The sequence below is a fragment of the Mastomys coucha genome, unplaced genomic scaffold (assembly GCF_008632895.1).
Source record: "Mastomys coucha isolate ucsf_1 unplaced genomic scaffold, UCSF_Mcou_1 pScaffold6, whole genome shotgun sequence".
Classification (NCBI taxonomy): Eukaryota; Metazoa; Chordata; class Mammalia; order Rodentia; family Muridae; genus Mastomys; species Mastomys coucha.
In genome coordinates this window covers 15,892,236-15,907,270 of record NW_022196912.1, presented here as the reverse complement: position 1 = coordinate 15,907,270, position 15,035 = coordinate 15,892,236, and the positions used below count along the sequence as shown (strand labels likewise).

Genomic DNA, 15,035 nt, shown 5'->3' with positions numbered 1-15,035 from the left:
TACAGCTTTCTCCTGAGAGGCTTTTTCAGGGCCTGGTAAATACAGAGGTAGATCTCTGCACAAGCCAACCAGTGGACTGAGCATAAGGTCCCAACTGAGGAGCTAGAGAAAGGACTGAAGAACCTGAAGGGGTTTGAAACCCCATAGGATGAACAATATCCACCAACCAGACCCCCCAGAGCTCCCAGGGACTAAACCACCAACCAAAGAGTACATGTGGAACAGCCTGTGGCTCCAGCCTCGTAAGCAGCAGAGGATGGCCTTGTCAGGCATCAATGGAAGGAGAGGCCCTTGGTCCTGTGAAGGCTCAATGCCTTAGTATAAGCTAATGCCATGGTGGTGAGGCAGGAGTGGGTAGGTGGGTTGGTGGAGGAGCACCCTCATAGAAGCAAGGAAAGGGTGGATAGGATGGGGATGTTGCAGAGGGGAAACCAGGAAATGGGGATAACATTTAAAATGTAAATAAGAAAATATCCAACTAAAAAAAAATGGAAAAGGAAAAAAGAAAAGAGAAAGAAAAGAAAGTGAAGTACAACGTTGGCCAGCCCAGGGTTCCTTTAGAAGAGACTGTAAAAAGGCCTCAATTATCTTTAACCTTTGCTTAAAGGCAACAAACTAATTACTGATGATTTTTGGGCAGACTCAACATAATCAAAAACTGTTTAAGAAAATTAAAAGAATAATTTTCAAAAGAAGTATTCCCCCAAAGAAAAAAATATACATGACCTGTTCTCTGGGGGTCAGGACTAAGAAGGACAGACACTCTTGTCTTCAACTTGATGCCCTTTTATTTCATTAAACTAATAAATTTTTGTGTAATTTTCTTTAAAGTACAGTTTTAAACTAGTTGAATACCACAGTCCAATAAAGTGAAGCCTGATGTTAAAACTTTTCATGCATAAGCTCTTTTATGTGGCACTAATTCTTCCTCTTTAGCAGCCATGGAATAAGCTTACCAAGGTTTTCCCTAATTAATAAGGAATTTTATCCAGGCAGTAGCATGGTCTTTTCAGGATTATGGAAAAGATGAACGGTGAATAAGAAGCCTGTGTGCAGTCTGGTTTGGCCTGCCACACACCTGGCTCGTTGGGTACCACACCTGTCAAAGCCTACCATTATCAGCGCAGGCAGGAGGCCCATACACAGCATGAACACTTGCAGCTCTCTCTGGAGATTTTTGTTTTGTTTTGCTTTGCTTTTGAGATAGGGTCTCCCTGGCTGGCCTCTCATGTGTGAACCTCTTATCCCTACCTGCTGGGTGCTGGGGTTCCAGGAGTGCACCACCATACCAGGCTTCCTCTACTAAGGTAGAAATCACACATTAAAATACTGACTCAGACCATCAGTGTTCTGTTCTGAAATGGGATATCTGTGATAATACTGCTCATAAACTGCTACGGCTGTAGGAAGCAAGATTGCCGTAAGGACTCATCGGAAGGAGCTGGGAAGAAAATGACCACAGAGCGGAGTATATGGCCAGGCCTGCTTCGAGGCCACCATGCCACTGAAGCTTCTCCTGATGCTCCTCTGGACCTTGGTGACTTTGCCAGGACTGCAGTGGCTTCCACCCTGTGTCTCCCTGGCTTCTCCCACCAGCAAGGAGAAAGAAGTTTTCTGTCTTTTATTTTTTTTATTTTTTATTTTTATTTTGTGTGTGTGTGTGTGTTCTTGGGAAGAAACCTTTCTAGAACTTGGAAGTAAATGCAGAGTTAACTGCCTAGCAGCCTTGCCCTCAACATCTGATGCTCCTTCACACCTGAACATGATACTGCTGGGTTTGCCTCATTCGATTGTTTTTTTCCCTTTCAAGAAGCCTACGTCATATGTTTTGTGGATGAACTTCAGAGTTGAGAGTAAGAAAGAATAAAAACAATGTAAAAAGTGTATTGTGACAGTAAAACTCACTTACAATGCAAAGATAAGACATTTGTTTCATCCGCCCCAGGTACAGACAGCAAGGATTCATTGATGGTTACCAGGCGAAAGATCTCTGCACAAGCAACCAGAAGAATACTATGAATAAATTTTAAAAAACCCATGATGTTCATATACTCAAAGAATTGCTGTCAGAAAAATACAAAATGACTTGCTTTTTCCTGGCTGGACACTGACTACACTTTCCAATGATCTTGGCAATTACTCTTGGCAAAATTTAATTAGCTTGCTTTCTCTGGCTTAATTTTCTGTATAAATTTAACAACGATTTGACCTTTAGCCACACTTTGCCATTGCTCCTTGTTTTTGAGCAGCAAGTGAGCATCTGTACCTCATTTGTTTCATCCTCTGGGACAAAAATGACTTCAGCCCCCGACTTTGTTAATCAGGTTCTATATAGAAAAGACACTGTGTTTGAAATACATCCTAGGGGAGAGAGAGAGAGAGAGAGAGAGAGAGAGAGAGAGAGAGAGAGAGAGAGAGAGAGAGAGAGAGAGAGAGAGAGAGAGAGAGAGAGAGAGAGAGAGAGAGAGAATGTACCTCAAAGAAAAAGTTGATTAGGAGGATGCAAATTACCCCCATGGGGCATTTCCACTTGTGTTTCGAGTTACAGATTTCGTGAAAGGTCCTGCAGCTTGTACTGTGTGAACCTTAAATACTCATCCAGTAACTTTCCAGATTTGGCTTCACTTAGTCCTTTTCAGAAGGCCCAAATCTCAGAATGTCAAGGTGTCATCAAAATGTAATCCTAACCCACAGGGTTTGCTATTTCCTATTTCAAGTAACTAAGGCCAAGAATTCTGCTCTTTTCTTTGCATCTAAAGGTGGAGATGTATTTGGAAGTAATCTGTGGAGGAAACGGGAGCTGAACTCCCCGTTTACACCCAGGGACCCAGCAACTAGCTTATCTGAGAAGAGACTAAGTTGGCATCTTCTGTCCTCAAATTGCCTTTTAAAAATTGTACATTCTAGGACTCAAAATAGTAAGCACAGCCCTGGGTATCAGAGTGTAAAGAACAAAAGGTTAAAAAGAAGTAACTTTGGTGGGGAGGATGGAACTAAAAGTTTTAAGCACAGAGCTCCCGTTCTTAACGTAGACCACAAATTGCTTAAGCCTGTGATCAAGCTCAACCCTGGCTCCCAGGAGGAGCGCCATGCTGGCCTAGCCCTCAGTGGCAAAGCTTATGGGAGGGGTGTGTGGGAAAAAGGCAGGGGCTCAACTTCCGTTCTCTCTCCAACTTGAATGAAATGTAACTGCTCATTCGGTTACATTAGGGTTAAGGGGAGGGATGGGGGGAGCAGGAGCGTGCGTACTTTCGGATACAGCTGGAAACCATTAACAACTCCATGAGCATCTCTGTAACTCAGAGGGTGGGTGGCCTGGCAAAGCTCCTGGATCTCTGAGTGTAATCACCAGCTCTTAGCACTGGGAGGGGTTTAATTTCCACCTCCCACCCAGGACAGAAACCCCTTACAACTGTTCTGTTTGCACACTTCTACCAAAGGCCCGTTCGTCGCTTCATGTGAACAGCCCGATCCTACCAGGGAAGCATCAATTCCTAGAAAGCTCTTGGCAAATTTACCTCTATAGAAAGTTCACCCTTCCAGTTGCCCTCTCTGGTGTCACAGCTCACAAAAGTGCTATTTGCCTCTGAGTTTTTCCTTCTAGCTGCTAAATGACCCTTTCCTGTCGATCCTGATTCACATTTAGTCTTTACCAGCGTCCATGTGAACATGCCGATGCTGAACTGTGTTTATGTTTCAGAATCATGTTTGGAATCTTTCTAAAAAGCTGGTCCCAGAACTGAACATATTCCTAGCTACAGAGTCATCTGAGGCAGCCTTGCATGTTGCCTACTTGTGGCAGAGTCTCACTAGGCAGCCATGGCTGGCCTGGCACTTGTTATGTAGAACAAGGTGGTATAAGGACCCACTTGCCTCTGCCTCCTGACTAAAGGAGTGAGCCAACGCAACACACCTTTGGGGTGAGTTTTTTAAACTCCCACAAGCAAACCTTTTGGGTCAGAAATTTTTATGCCACTTGAGTATACAGATGTATAAAATAGATAAATAAATAATATGTCTAATATTCATAAAAATTATCTTAGGGACATTCCTTGATATTCTTATAACTATTATTTATTAAGCAAATTTACATGTTAATGGGAAGGATAAGCTTATTTATCTTTTTATACTTAAAGCATTAAATCATATCTAAATATTTGATAGTGTAGAGAACTTCCAATTTTTTGCAGAGCTGATCAACATTTGAATTTTAAATCATCCATACTGAGAGCTCTGTTTCATGTAAACATGTAGTACAGTGTCTTGGAGAGATGATTTGGCAGTTGAGGGTCCCAATTGCCCAGTCGTGAAAACCTGAGTTTTTCCTGCACATACACCAAGTGTCTCACAGTCACCTCTAACTCCAACTGGAAGGGACCCAGGACCCTCTTCTGACCTCCTCAGACATTCAAAACATGTGTGCATGTACACATACATAGGCATGTGATCTTATACATACACATATAAATAAAATAAAATTTTTATCTATTTTTTTCTCCCTACTGCCCAGCTTCATGTTCTTTCTCTCTCCTTTGGTTTTTCAAGAGAATATCTCACTGTGTAAACCAGATCAGCCTTGAACTCACAGAACTGTGGAGCCCTCAGCTTAAGGAACTGTCACTTGGGGGTGGGGGTGGCTTTCTCTGTTGGAGGGAGGAAAATCTTTGCAGAGAGGGAGCATTCAACTCCTTTCCCAACGTTGTCAGCAAAATACGTTTTTCACCTTATCCTCAGGCAAGGTTTCCGCTCCAGAAGACCTCCCTAATAGCTGTGACAAAGAGAAAGAGGCAGGAGACAGAGCGGATGCACTCTCCCGGAGGCTCAGTGGGAGGATCAGTCTTTGCAAGAGTAGAGGCAAATGATGGGTTCTATGGTGACTCAACATCTAGGCCAAAGAAATCCTCTGGGACCCAAACAAAAAGGTGGCTTTGTCTAATATAACTTCCTCTGTCCAAAGACCTTCCATGTCGCCCCACATCCTGCAGAGAACACAGTGCTAGTCGCCCTGAGCCTGGCCAGCCTAGCCACTTCTCTCTTCCCCTTCTCTGCCTATGAGGCACCAAATCTCAGCTATCTGAGGCTCACCAGCCCAGTCTCTGCCCATTGGCCTTCCCTGCTCCCCTTGGGAGCTTTCTCTTCCTGTCATAATCACAGAGCATTTGTAATCCCCTCCTCCCATCGATTCCAGATCACATCTTGATCTTGGAATCTTGATCTGGACCTTTTTCTCAGAATTATTTTCAATTAACTTTCCAAACAAAAACAGGAGTCAGCCTTTGCAATTTTTTTCCCCTCGTAGTGTGTTAAATGCAATGGACGTCATTATTCTCAAGGTCTGAGGAATGTCTTTGCTATGCCATTTTTACTCTCGTTATATGGAAGGGACACAAGGCCAGTTCAGATTCAGACTTTCACAGATTAAGTAAATGAATACTTATGAGCCCTGCAGCGTCGCCTCATATGTAAACTGACACAGCAGGGGTAATTTTGACCTCATTCTGTATCCCCAGCTGTGCCTCAGATCAACTGTGATGTCAAAGCTGGAAAGATCATCAATCCTGAGTTCATGGTGAAATGTCCAGCGGGTTGCCAAGATCCCAAATACCATGTTTACGGCACTGGCGTCTACGCGTCTTACTCCAGTGTGTGTGGCGCTGCGGTTCACAGGTGGGTGGCTATGACCTATTCAGCACCCAGTGATCAAAGCACTTTTGGGAACTTCTGGTTCGTGGCTGCTGTAATTAGCAAGCAAAAATGTACAAATCTAGTTGAGCCTCCTGCATTCCATTTGCAAATCTGTCCCAGAAGTCAAGTGTGACCCTTCGTCTCCTTTCCTAGCACTCGTACAAAAACTGACGGACTTATCCCCCACCTCTTTTATTTTAAGTTCTATTTTTTAAAAAAAAAAAAATGTAAATAAAAGAGCAAAATCATATACCAAAATTAGCCAGATCCCAAAACTTTACAGTTTGTAAGCAGCTCGACAGGAGGACAGTCACTGGGAAGGGAAGCTGTGAAGCTTCGGATGGAATCCCACGCTTTCACTACTGACTATATCCGCTCAGCCACCACCCAAAACGAAACTTCATATTCTGAATCCAGCCAACAATATCTGTAAAGTGGGTCCAGCCCAACATGGAGAGAAGAAAACAAACAAAGGCTAAATATTAGAGTCTGAAGAAGAGTCAAATGCAGATAACAAACGTGAGTCGTGGAAATGAACACAAAGCTAAACCCTTCTTCCGCCTTCCCTTGGTGAGGAAATTGTATTCCTTCGTGATAATGGCAAAGAAAATAAAGTTCTTGATCCTTTATAGCACTTTTTTTTTTCTACATGCTGTGCAAGAAAAAATGTTAGGCATGACCAGGAGTTTGGAGAGGAAAATATCTATCAGAATTCTGGTGATGGATCAGAGACAGAAAAGGGTGGCAGGTGGCATCGCCTGTCCAGCTATCACTTTGGGATTGGAGGACTTCAAGAGACATGGCACACTTTGAACACAGTCACAGCTCAAATGAAAAGTGGTAAAGTGACCTTCACAGGGTCCTCAAAGCTCTCTTCCTCAGCCTGACAGCCAAACATGGGGAAATGTATGTTTAATATGTTCGGTGAGCAAGTTAACATGCATATGGCAAACACTTTCCCCACTACTCACCACAACGATTCCCCTTTGAAGTATCTGTTGTTATTAGACACATCTTCACAATAAAGAACATGGCCAGCTGTGGTTGCGAGAACCTGCAATCCAGTATTTGGAAGGCAGGAGAATCTGGAGTCCTAAGTTATCTTCTACTGCATAGAATCTAAGGCCAGCCTGAGCTACATGAGACCCTGTCTTCAAAAACAAAATACAAACAAACACACAATAAGACAGCAGATAGATGTGGTCTGAACAGCTCTTCTAAAGCTACACTATCAAGCATCAGAGTGAGGTATTGTAACCCAGATCTAGCTACTTATGATTACCCAAAACTAGTGCTGGCACAGCCTTGGATTCAGGGGCTCCTTACCAGACAATGTCTGAATATTCGGGCTTCTTGTATCTTTTTCCTTTTCTTTACCAAAAGTTGTGTATCTTCTGTTGAATGAGACTCCTCTCATAAACCCCCTTTGAAGGTAGCTAGTTAGTACACTCTGAAGTTTGGAAGAAGCAGACAGAAAACAAAGACAATCATGAAACATTGTACATGAGATATAGTTTAAGAATTACCAGTAGAGTGTATTAGACACACCTCTCCTTTGTCCATAATAATGAGAGGGAATAAGGTGGAGCAGTACTGAAACCACTCATCTGTTGTTTTTCTTAAGTGGAACAGACCACAAGAGTAAATTTGACCTCACCACTGATGCCATCCAAACGACAGCAAGGAACCTTTTGATGTTCTGATTCGTTCCTTCCGGCTTCGGCTTCATCTCGGTCCTTCATTTCAACACTACTGCTAGTGTTCCCATTAGTCAGAAAAGGAATCTGGTGTGATTGGCTAATCCATGCAAAAGGGATGGGGAAGGCTCATGAAATATGAGTCCTTGCTGGGATAACTACCTTGGAAGGGAAGGAAGGAATGAAGGAAGGAAGGAAGGAAGGAAGGAAGAAAAAAAGAAGAGAAAAGAAAAGAAAAAGTTAATGTAATCACTAGCCACTTGCACAGCGGAGATCAGAGCTCCTCTGTGTCCCTGACCTTTAGCCCAGAGGCCCAGGTCACAAGTTTATATAGGAACTAGAGGAGCTCAGCATTACTCATTATGTGGAGTGAGGGAGGTGTATGGATTCTTTGCAGGTGTCTTGACCAGAAAAGGCTTTAAGAATGGACACATGCCTAAAGAGAAAATCAAGAAGGGTGTAAAACCAAGACTCACTGCTTGTTTTGAGCAACCGAAGGCTTCTGTGGCCTCCTTGGACCAGTGTCTGAGAGAGTGGAAGCTATTCAGAAAGAGGTACCACATCCACCTGGAGGATGAAGAGAGGTCTTAAGGGACAAGCAGGATTTGGAGATGCTATGAGCTTTATTTTCCACAAACAGAGAGAATCTGTTTTTCAGGAAGCAGGATTTGAAAGGTACCATGAAGAGAGTGTGCACTGGAGACATCAGTCCCTAACCTAGCAGAGTCTCTCACAGTCAGAACAGGAGATGGGCAAGAACAGACTTGGGGTTCAAAAACTCAAGTTAATTTGAATTAAAGGAGTTAATATTCATATACCATATCATGTACAGATGTTTTCTCATGAGACATTTATTCTTTAAAAGCAAAGGGATATTTGTCACACTGAGACATCATATCTGGGCTCAGTCTCATCTTAAACTATTTATTTACTATCTATTTATGGAGGAGATACACACACACCGTGTCTTGTGTGTGGAGCCCAAAAGACAATTCTGGGGAGTTCTGTCCTTTCACTTTATTGAGGCAGGGTCTTTCTTTATTCTGCCATCCTGCATGCTTCAGGCTAGCTGACCCATGAGTTACTCTGAAGGTCATTCTACAGTCTCCCTCCTACCATCCCTCATTACAAATGCATGCTGCTTCACACTGCTTTTCCTTACATGGGTTCTGAGCTCTAGGTCAGGCCATTGGCCTTAGTTGGTGTCAGAAATAATGTCAGTGTCAAAGGAACACACAAACAAAGCAAGGCTGTTCTCTTTGTAAAGAGGGTGTAGCCGAAACCCAAACTAGGCTAGTTACACACTGGGGTCAACATGGTTCCAGTATTTTATTCCTGACATGTCTGTGACTCTCTCCTTTTCCATTTGTGAAGCTTGACTTTGCAATCTGGCATGATTGGCTAATCCATGCAAAGGGGTCATGGAATGCTCATGAAATATGAGTCCTTACTGGGCTAACTACCAAGGAAGGAAGGAAGGATGGAAGAAGAAAAATCTCCTCACAGTTGATAAGCATTTTTTATACACTAAGCTATCTAGCAGGTCTAAACCCAAATATGTAAAGGCAGAGAGGGGAGCACTTGGTAAAAAGTAGAGTTCTTCCTAAGACAGACCAATGAGGAGACATGTGTGCAAGGCCCTCTTCCTGAGGATTTCTAAGTGCGTGCTTAATCTCAGAACAGCTGCCGTTCAGCAGCTGGCTCAGTGGTTTATGCTCCCTCTCCGAGCTGGGAAACTGGCCCTAAGTTTATCTCAGATCCCAGGCACCAGGGTCAGGAAGGAGGTGCACTTCAAAGCCATGCACATGTCTATGCAGAGTCTAGTGATAAATTCTCCACAAAGGCAACAGTAAGGAGTCAGGTCTCATTAGTGTATGTCCACTTATAGACGCTCTTAAGATGACTGATCTCAAACCCCCAGGGTCAAGTCAACTGGGTCATGAAGTCGTGCAAGTTAACAACTGGCTCCCAAAGCTGGTATAAGAACTCTCTGCCCCAACCCACTGATAAATATCCTTACACAGAAAAATAAAATGTTATCCTTTCCATAGGGATTTTTCCAGGAGCTGTAGAGATGGCTCACTAGTGAAGTACACTGGTTGCTCTTCCCAAAGAACCATGTTTGGTTTCCAGCACCTACACAGGACCTCACAAACATCTGTAACTCTAGTTCCAGGAGATCAAATGCCCTCTTCTGGCCTCTGTGGGCACCAGGCATGCATGTGCACATATATGCATACAGGCAAAATACCTACACATAAAAATATTTTTTTAATTTATTTAAGAAACAAAATTAATTCCAGAAATCTTAAGAGGTAGTATAAGACAGTAAATCACCAAGTATGTTATAGGAGCAAAAGTCTCTCTGTGATGGCATCAGGCTCTCTGTGAGAAAGGACATGGAGATAGAGGGGCCCAGAGACGACAGCAGCATAATGTAAGCCACATGAATGCAATGGCAAGGTTGGTCAGCAGCAGAGGCTAGCCAGACGCCATGGTAGAGCAGTAAAGGCTACAGAGAGTAACAAGAAATTGGAGGAGGAGGTATTTGTGCTTGTGAACCCTAAGGAAGTACCACAACCAACAGGGCTGAACCCAAGTTCGGAGATCAGTGAGACCTGCATGCATTCAAACAGCTATTGCAAAGCACTAGTTACAAAACCTGGGTGACTCACTCTTGGAGCAGCCTCTTTCTATGGAACAGGGAATCACAACATGCCCTCCTCTCCACTTGGTCACTCTGTTTGCTGGGAAGGCGCAATAAGACCTGAGTGAGGTGATTTTAAAGCCATTAAGTGTTTTTACATGTCAATTGCTATCATCACGTTGTCCAAGGCCATCAGGAATCTGAGTGTTGAAAGTTGGTTGAGTCACTGTGGAGCTGGGAGGGCAAAGAAATGCAGCCTCACCCCTGGAGGGGAGGAGCGATGTGGATGGGAACAAATCCTTGTACTTTTCATTCATATGCCGTAAAATAGAGGAGGAAGCATGGGAGACTCTGGAGCAAGGTAATGACACTGTACAGGTACTACTTAGGACCTGGGGTGGGCCTCCTGCCTAACAGATACATATACCAATCCCTAGACATTAGGATGTAAACGCTGATAAAAAGATTCTAGAAATTAAGGAATCGTTTTCAATCATAAGGAGATCCTTTTCCTCTCGTTCCTCTCCCTCCTCCTCTTCCTCCTCCTCTTCTTCCTCCTCTTTCTCCTTTTCCTCCTCCTCTTCTTCTTCCTCCTCTCCCTCCTCCTCTTCCTCCTCCTCTTTCTCCTTTTCCTCCTCCTCTTCTTCCTCCTCTTTCTCCTTTTCCTCCTCCTCTTCTTCTTCCTCCTCTCCCTCCTCCTCTTCCTCTTCTTCCTCCTCCCCTTCCTCTTCATCCTCTTCATGCTTCTCCTCCTCCTCCTCTTCCTCCTTTTTCTCTTCTTCCTTCTCCTCTTCTTTTCCTCCTTTTCCTCTTCCTCCTTCTCCTCCTCTTCCCCTTCCTTCTCTTCCTCCTCCTCTTTCTCCTTTCTCTCATCTTTTTTTCTTATTGCAGTGCTAAAAATGGAGCCCAGGGCCTCACATATTCTAAGTAGGACCCCTAACACTGAGCTACACCCTCAGCCCTGTGTATTTTTTTCTCTCTCTTTTTTTTTTTTTAACATTTTTATTAGATGTTTTCTTTATTTACACTGCAAATTTCATAGCTGGTTGTGGTGGCACACTCCGGTAGAATTTGCTGAAGGAGGCAGAGGCAGGAGGATGATGAGTTCGAGGCCAGCCTGGGCTGGGTATTCTTTTCAAATGAGTTTAATTTAACTGTGTATTTTCCCTCTCTGGCCCTAAGTCAAAGAACCATGTACTTTTAACAGTTTTATCCTGCTCCTTAATGTGACTAAATTCATCCTGTTATATCTTGAAGCTAAATTAAAAATTTTCAGGCACAGAGTTTTCATTTCAAACAACTAGTAGGAAGCTTGATCTAGTGGCACATGCCATAGTCCTAGGGAATCTGGAGGCTGAGACAGGGGAATGGCTTGAGTTCAGGAGTCCAAAGCCAACCTACAAATACAAAAGTGACAAGACATAGTAAAATCACAGCATGAAGACGGAGGCAAAAGGATTGGGAGTTCAAGACCAGCCAGGCTTACATAATGAGCTTTGAGATTAGCCTGGGATACCTAGAGAAAGGAACCTTGTCTCAAAAGAAGAAAAGGAAGGAAGAAAGGAAGGGAGGAACGGAGGGAGGGAGGGAGGAAGGGAGGGAGAGAGAGAGGAAAGAAGGAAGAAAGGAAGGAAGGAAGGAAGGGAGGAAGGAAGGAAGGAAGGGGAATAGACAGGAGGTGTGGTATCACATACCTTTAATCACTGCACTCAGGAAACAGAGGCAGGCAAATTACTGTGAGTTTCAGGCCACCAAGATCTACAATGTAAGACTTTCTAAAAAAAAAAAAAAATTAAGTAATTAATTAAAAAAGAAGAGACCAAAAAATACACAAGGAAAGCGAGGGAACTAGAAATCTGAGTCATAAAAGTCAAGAGAATTTCTGGCTGGCACAACAGACACTTGATCCAGAAAAGGGGACATTTGACCTGGAGGTCAGGTGCCAAATCTCTCTCTCTCTCTCTCTCTCTCTCTCTCTCTCTCTCTCTCTCTCATGCTCAGCTGTAGATCTATCCTTCCTTCCATCTAAGGTTTTTGTGGGTTTTTTGTTGTCATTGTTGTTGTTTGTTTGTTTTTCATAGCGGTGTGCTGGATAATTCAGGAGGGAAAATACTTGTTCGGAAAGTTGCTGGGCAGTCCGGTTACAAAGGAAGCTACTCAAACGGGGTTCAGTCTTTATCCTTACCCAGATGGAGAGAGTCCTTCATTATCTCAGGTATGTCGCACCCCAAGGTCACTGCTCGATACAGGCATCCACAGCGACACCAGGGCAAAATGTGATTTTTCTTTCGGTTGCTGCTACTTTTTGCTTATGGCCTACTCATTTCAGAAATATTTCAATCATTATTCTAAAAACTAGAATTATGAAACAGATTATAGCTACTTGAAAATTACAACCAAGTCAAACCTGGAAATGCTGAACGCATCGGTTGCTCATGTGAACTGTATCACGGCTGTCTACAAGTCCAATCAAACTTGGAGTAAAGTGAATTGCATCTAACAAGTTGGGTTTTGAAACACTAGCCATTCAGGAGAGCCAAATGTACCCCATACCTAGAATATTATTCTTGAGCTCTCTAGGAGATAGGCGGGTGGAAGAGAGGTATGGAGGGACACTGAGCCACAATTCTATTTTAGATTATTTTGAATTTTTGTTCAATTAATTGTCTTACTGCTGAGTCAGCTCAGCTTCCTAGCTCCATTGAAGTCTTACAAATAATAATTTTCACTCTTCCTCTCAATCTCAAAAGGATAATATGGGTGACCTAATGACTCCAGTAGTCTAGTTTCACAGCACAAAAGTAGCCAGCTCTCTCAGAGCCATTGGGCCCTGCATCTCTGTTCTTGGTTATTTCTCCAATCCAGGCTTTTACTTAGGAAATATTTAAACTTACAGAAAATGTAAAGACAGCCCCATGAATACCCGTCTTCCTTCTGCCCAGACCCCTCCCTCGTTAATATTTCGTCCTGATTGCTTTACCTACTTGTGTACCTCTCCCTTAAGGAAAGCTTACCTGGAAAGCTCCACAAGTGTGTCCAACACTCATCTGAAAGTACTTGCCCATGTGTCTCTATGAGCACAAACATTTTCCTGAGTAACTATGGCGGTGCTGCATCTGAAACTAATGTTAATGTAACACTGTCCCATAAAGAGTTCTTATCCACACCTCCAAAATATTCTTCATAATTGTTTATTCTCTTTTTTGGATCTGTAATATGATCAAAGATTCTGCCTAGTGTTTACTTGTCTCTTCGGTCCCCTTTAACTCCGCCACATCTTGTCACCAGTGAATGGTAATGGCATCTATGACGTCTAGTAGTATGTCTTACGGTATGAACCAAAAACAGGGCCAGTTGGTTTTCATCATTGGATTCAACTTCAATATATATTTCTAAAGATATATTTGTTTATTCTATTTTATGTGTACGAGTGTTTTGCTTGCATGTATGAATGTGTACCATGTGTGTGCCTGGTGCCTAGGGAGGCCAGAAGAGGACATTAGAACCCCTGGAACTGGAGCTATGGACAGTTGTGAGCTGTCACATAGATACTGGGAACCCGCCTCAGGTCCTCTGCCAGAGCAGCAAATGCTCTTAACCTCAGAGCCATCACTCCAGCCCCTCAACTTAAACATTCTGAAAAGGGTAGATTGCATGGTCAAATCTCCCTGGTGTCACGGTATAATGGCCTTGTCAAAGGGCTATACTGCCAGTTTCTTTAATTGTTGCTGATAGCAAATTTGATTTCCTGGCTAGTATAATATACTTCTCCAGAGCCAAGATATGTGCATTTGATTAGCAAGCGGAGTGATGTTTGAGTAACGTATTACCCAATAACATTCCCTCAGCAGTTTTAACACCCATTGCCCATCCTAGCTTGACAAAGAACCCAGCGGTCTGTAGTTCTCCAGCATCCCCTCAGGGTGCCCAGTGTATAATTTGTGCAAGTGTCTTATGGACAGTGGTACAGTGTCTGCATAACCCTGGCACATCCCCTCTGAGCATTATGTTGTCTCTAGATTCACTCCGTACCTAACACTGGAGGATGCTGGGTAAGTAGCTCTTCCATTCCACTGTTTAGGAAATAATGACAAGGAAATAGTCGCAGGCAAGCTCCACACAGCTACAAATTATTTCCAAGTATTTTAATTGCAGATTAGTTGAATCACAAATTTGGATACTACAGAAACAGGGCAAACTGTAACTGCAAAATTATAATTTTCCTAATTATGTCATTCCTTCCACATTAGTGGCTAGCGTCTCTCCCCCCAAACCCCCACACAATGTTGTTTTTAATATAGACTATGGACTCATTCAGGGTTTTTTCTTTTAAATGTAGTACGTTATTATCTACCACAGACAACAAATCATTATATACTTTTTTTATTTCATGTCTCCTAAGATTTGGCCAGAGCATTCATTGTGTCACATTTGATTTGGAGCACAAGATAATGTCCTATGCTCGACTTAACCTTCCTTTGCCCGAGACCCCACTCTCCTATTTTCTCTGACCTCCCAGCAAGATTGAATTCGATGGGATTATCATAAGGAGGAAACCCCCACCCCCACCCCGTGTAAAGAGAAAGGTCTCCATATACCCTGGCTCTTCTAGACCGGCAGGTTCTCTGACCTCCCTTAGACATCTCAGACTCCAAACCCATATTTCCTCCATCCATCAGAATTGACAAAAGTGAAAACAGACCTTTTAGGGTTCTTCTCGAATGGGTCAATCTCTGAGCCCATTACATTACACAAATGAGCTCGGATCACAGAAGGGCATCAACCTGTACAGGATAAGTTATAACAAAGCTTTGTGACAAAGAATTTTCCCAGGCAGAGACAACAAACAACGGCAGTGTTTAGTTGAGCAGAGAGAAAGACAACCTCCACGTAGGAGTGTGCCGAGCAACTCCTGCCTAAGCGAGAGGTTTCTTTTTCTTTTTTCTTTTTTTTTTTATTAGATATTTTCTTTATTTACATGTCATACGATATCTCCTTTCCCAGTT

The 15,035-nt window shown here is 43.1% G+C and overlaps 1 protein-coding gene across 3 annotated transcripts in view; it reads left to right on the top strand.

The window, feature by feature from the left end:
- The window catches only part of Vit (vitrin), a 113,042-nt gene that overhangs the window by 46,984 nt on the left and 51,023 nt on the right, over positions 1-15,035 (top strand). For all 3 annotated transcript variants that reach the window (XM_031356906.1, XM_031356908.1, XM_031356907.1), the window contains 2 exons: positions 5,511-5,667; positions 12,111-12,244. In XM_031356906.1, the coding sequence (XP_031212766.1) occupies positions 5,511-5,667; positions 12,111-12,244 (291 nt within the window). The remainder of the gene's footprint in view (positions 1-5,510; positions 5,668-12,110; positions 12,245-15,035) is intronic.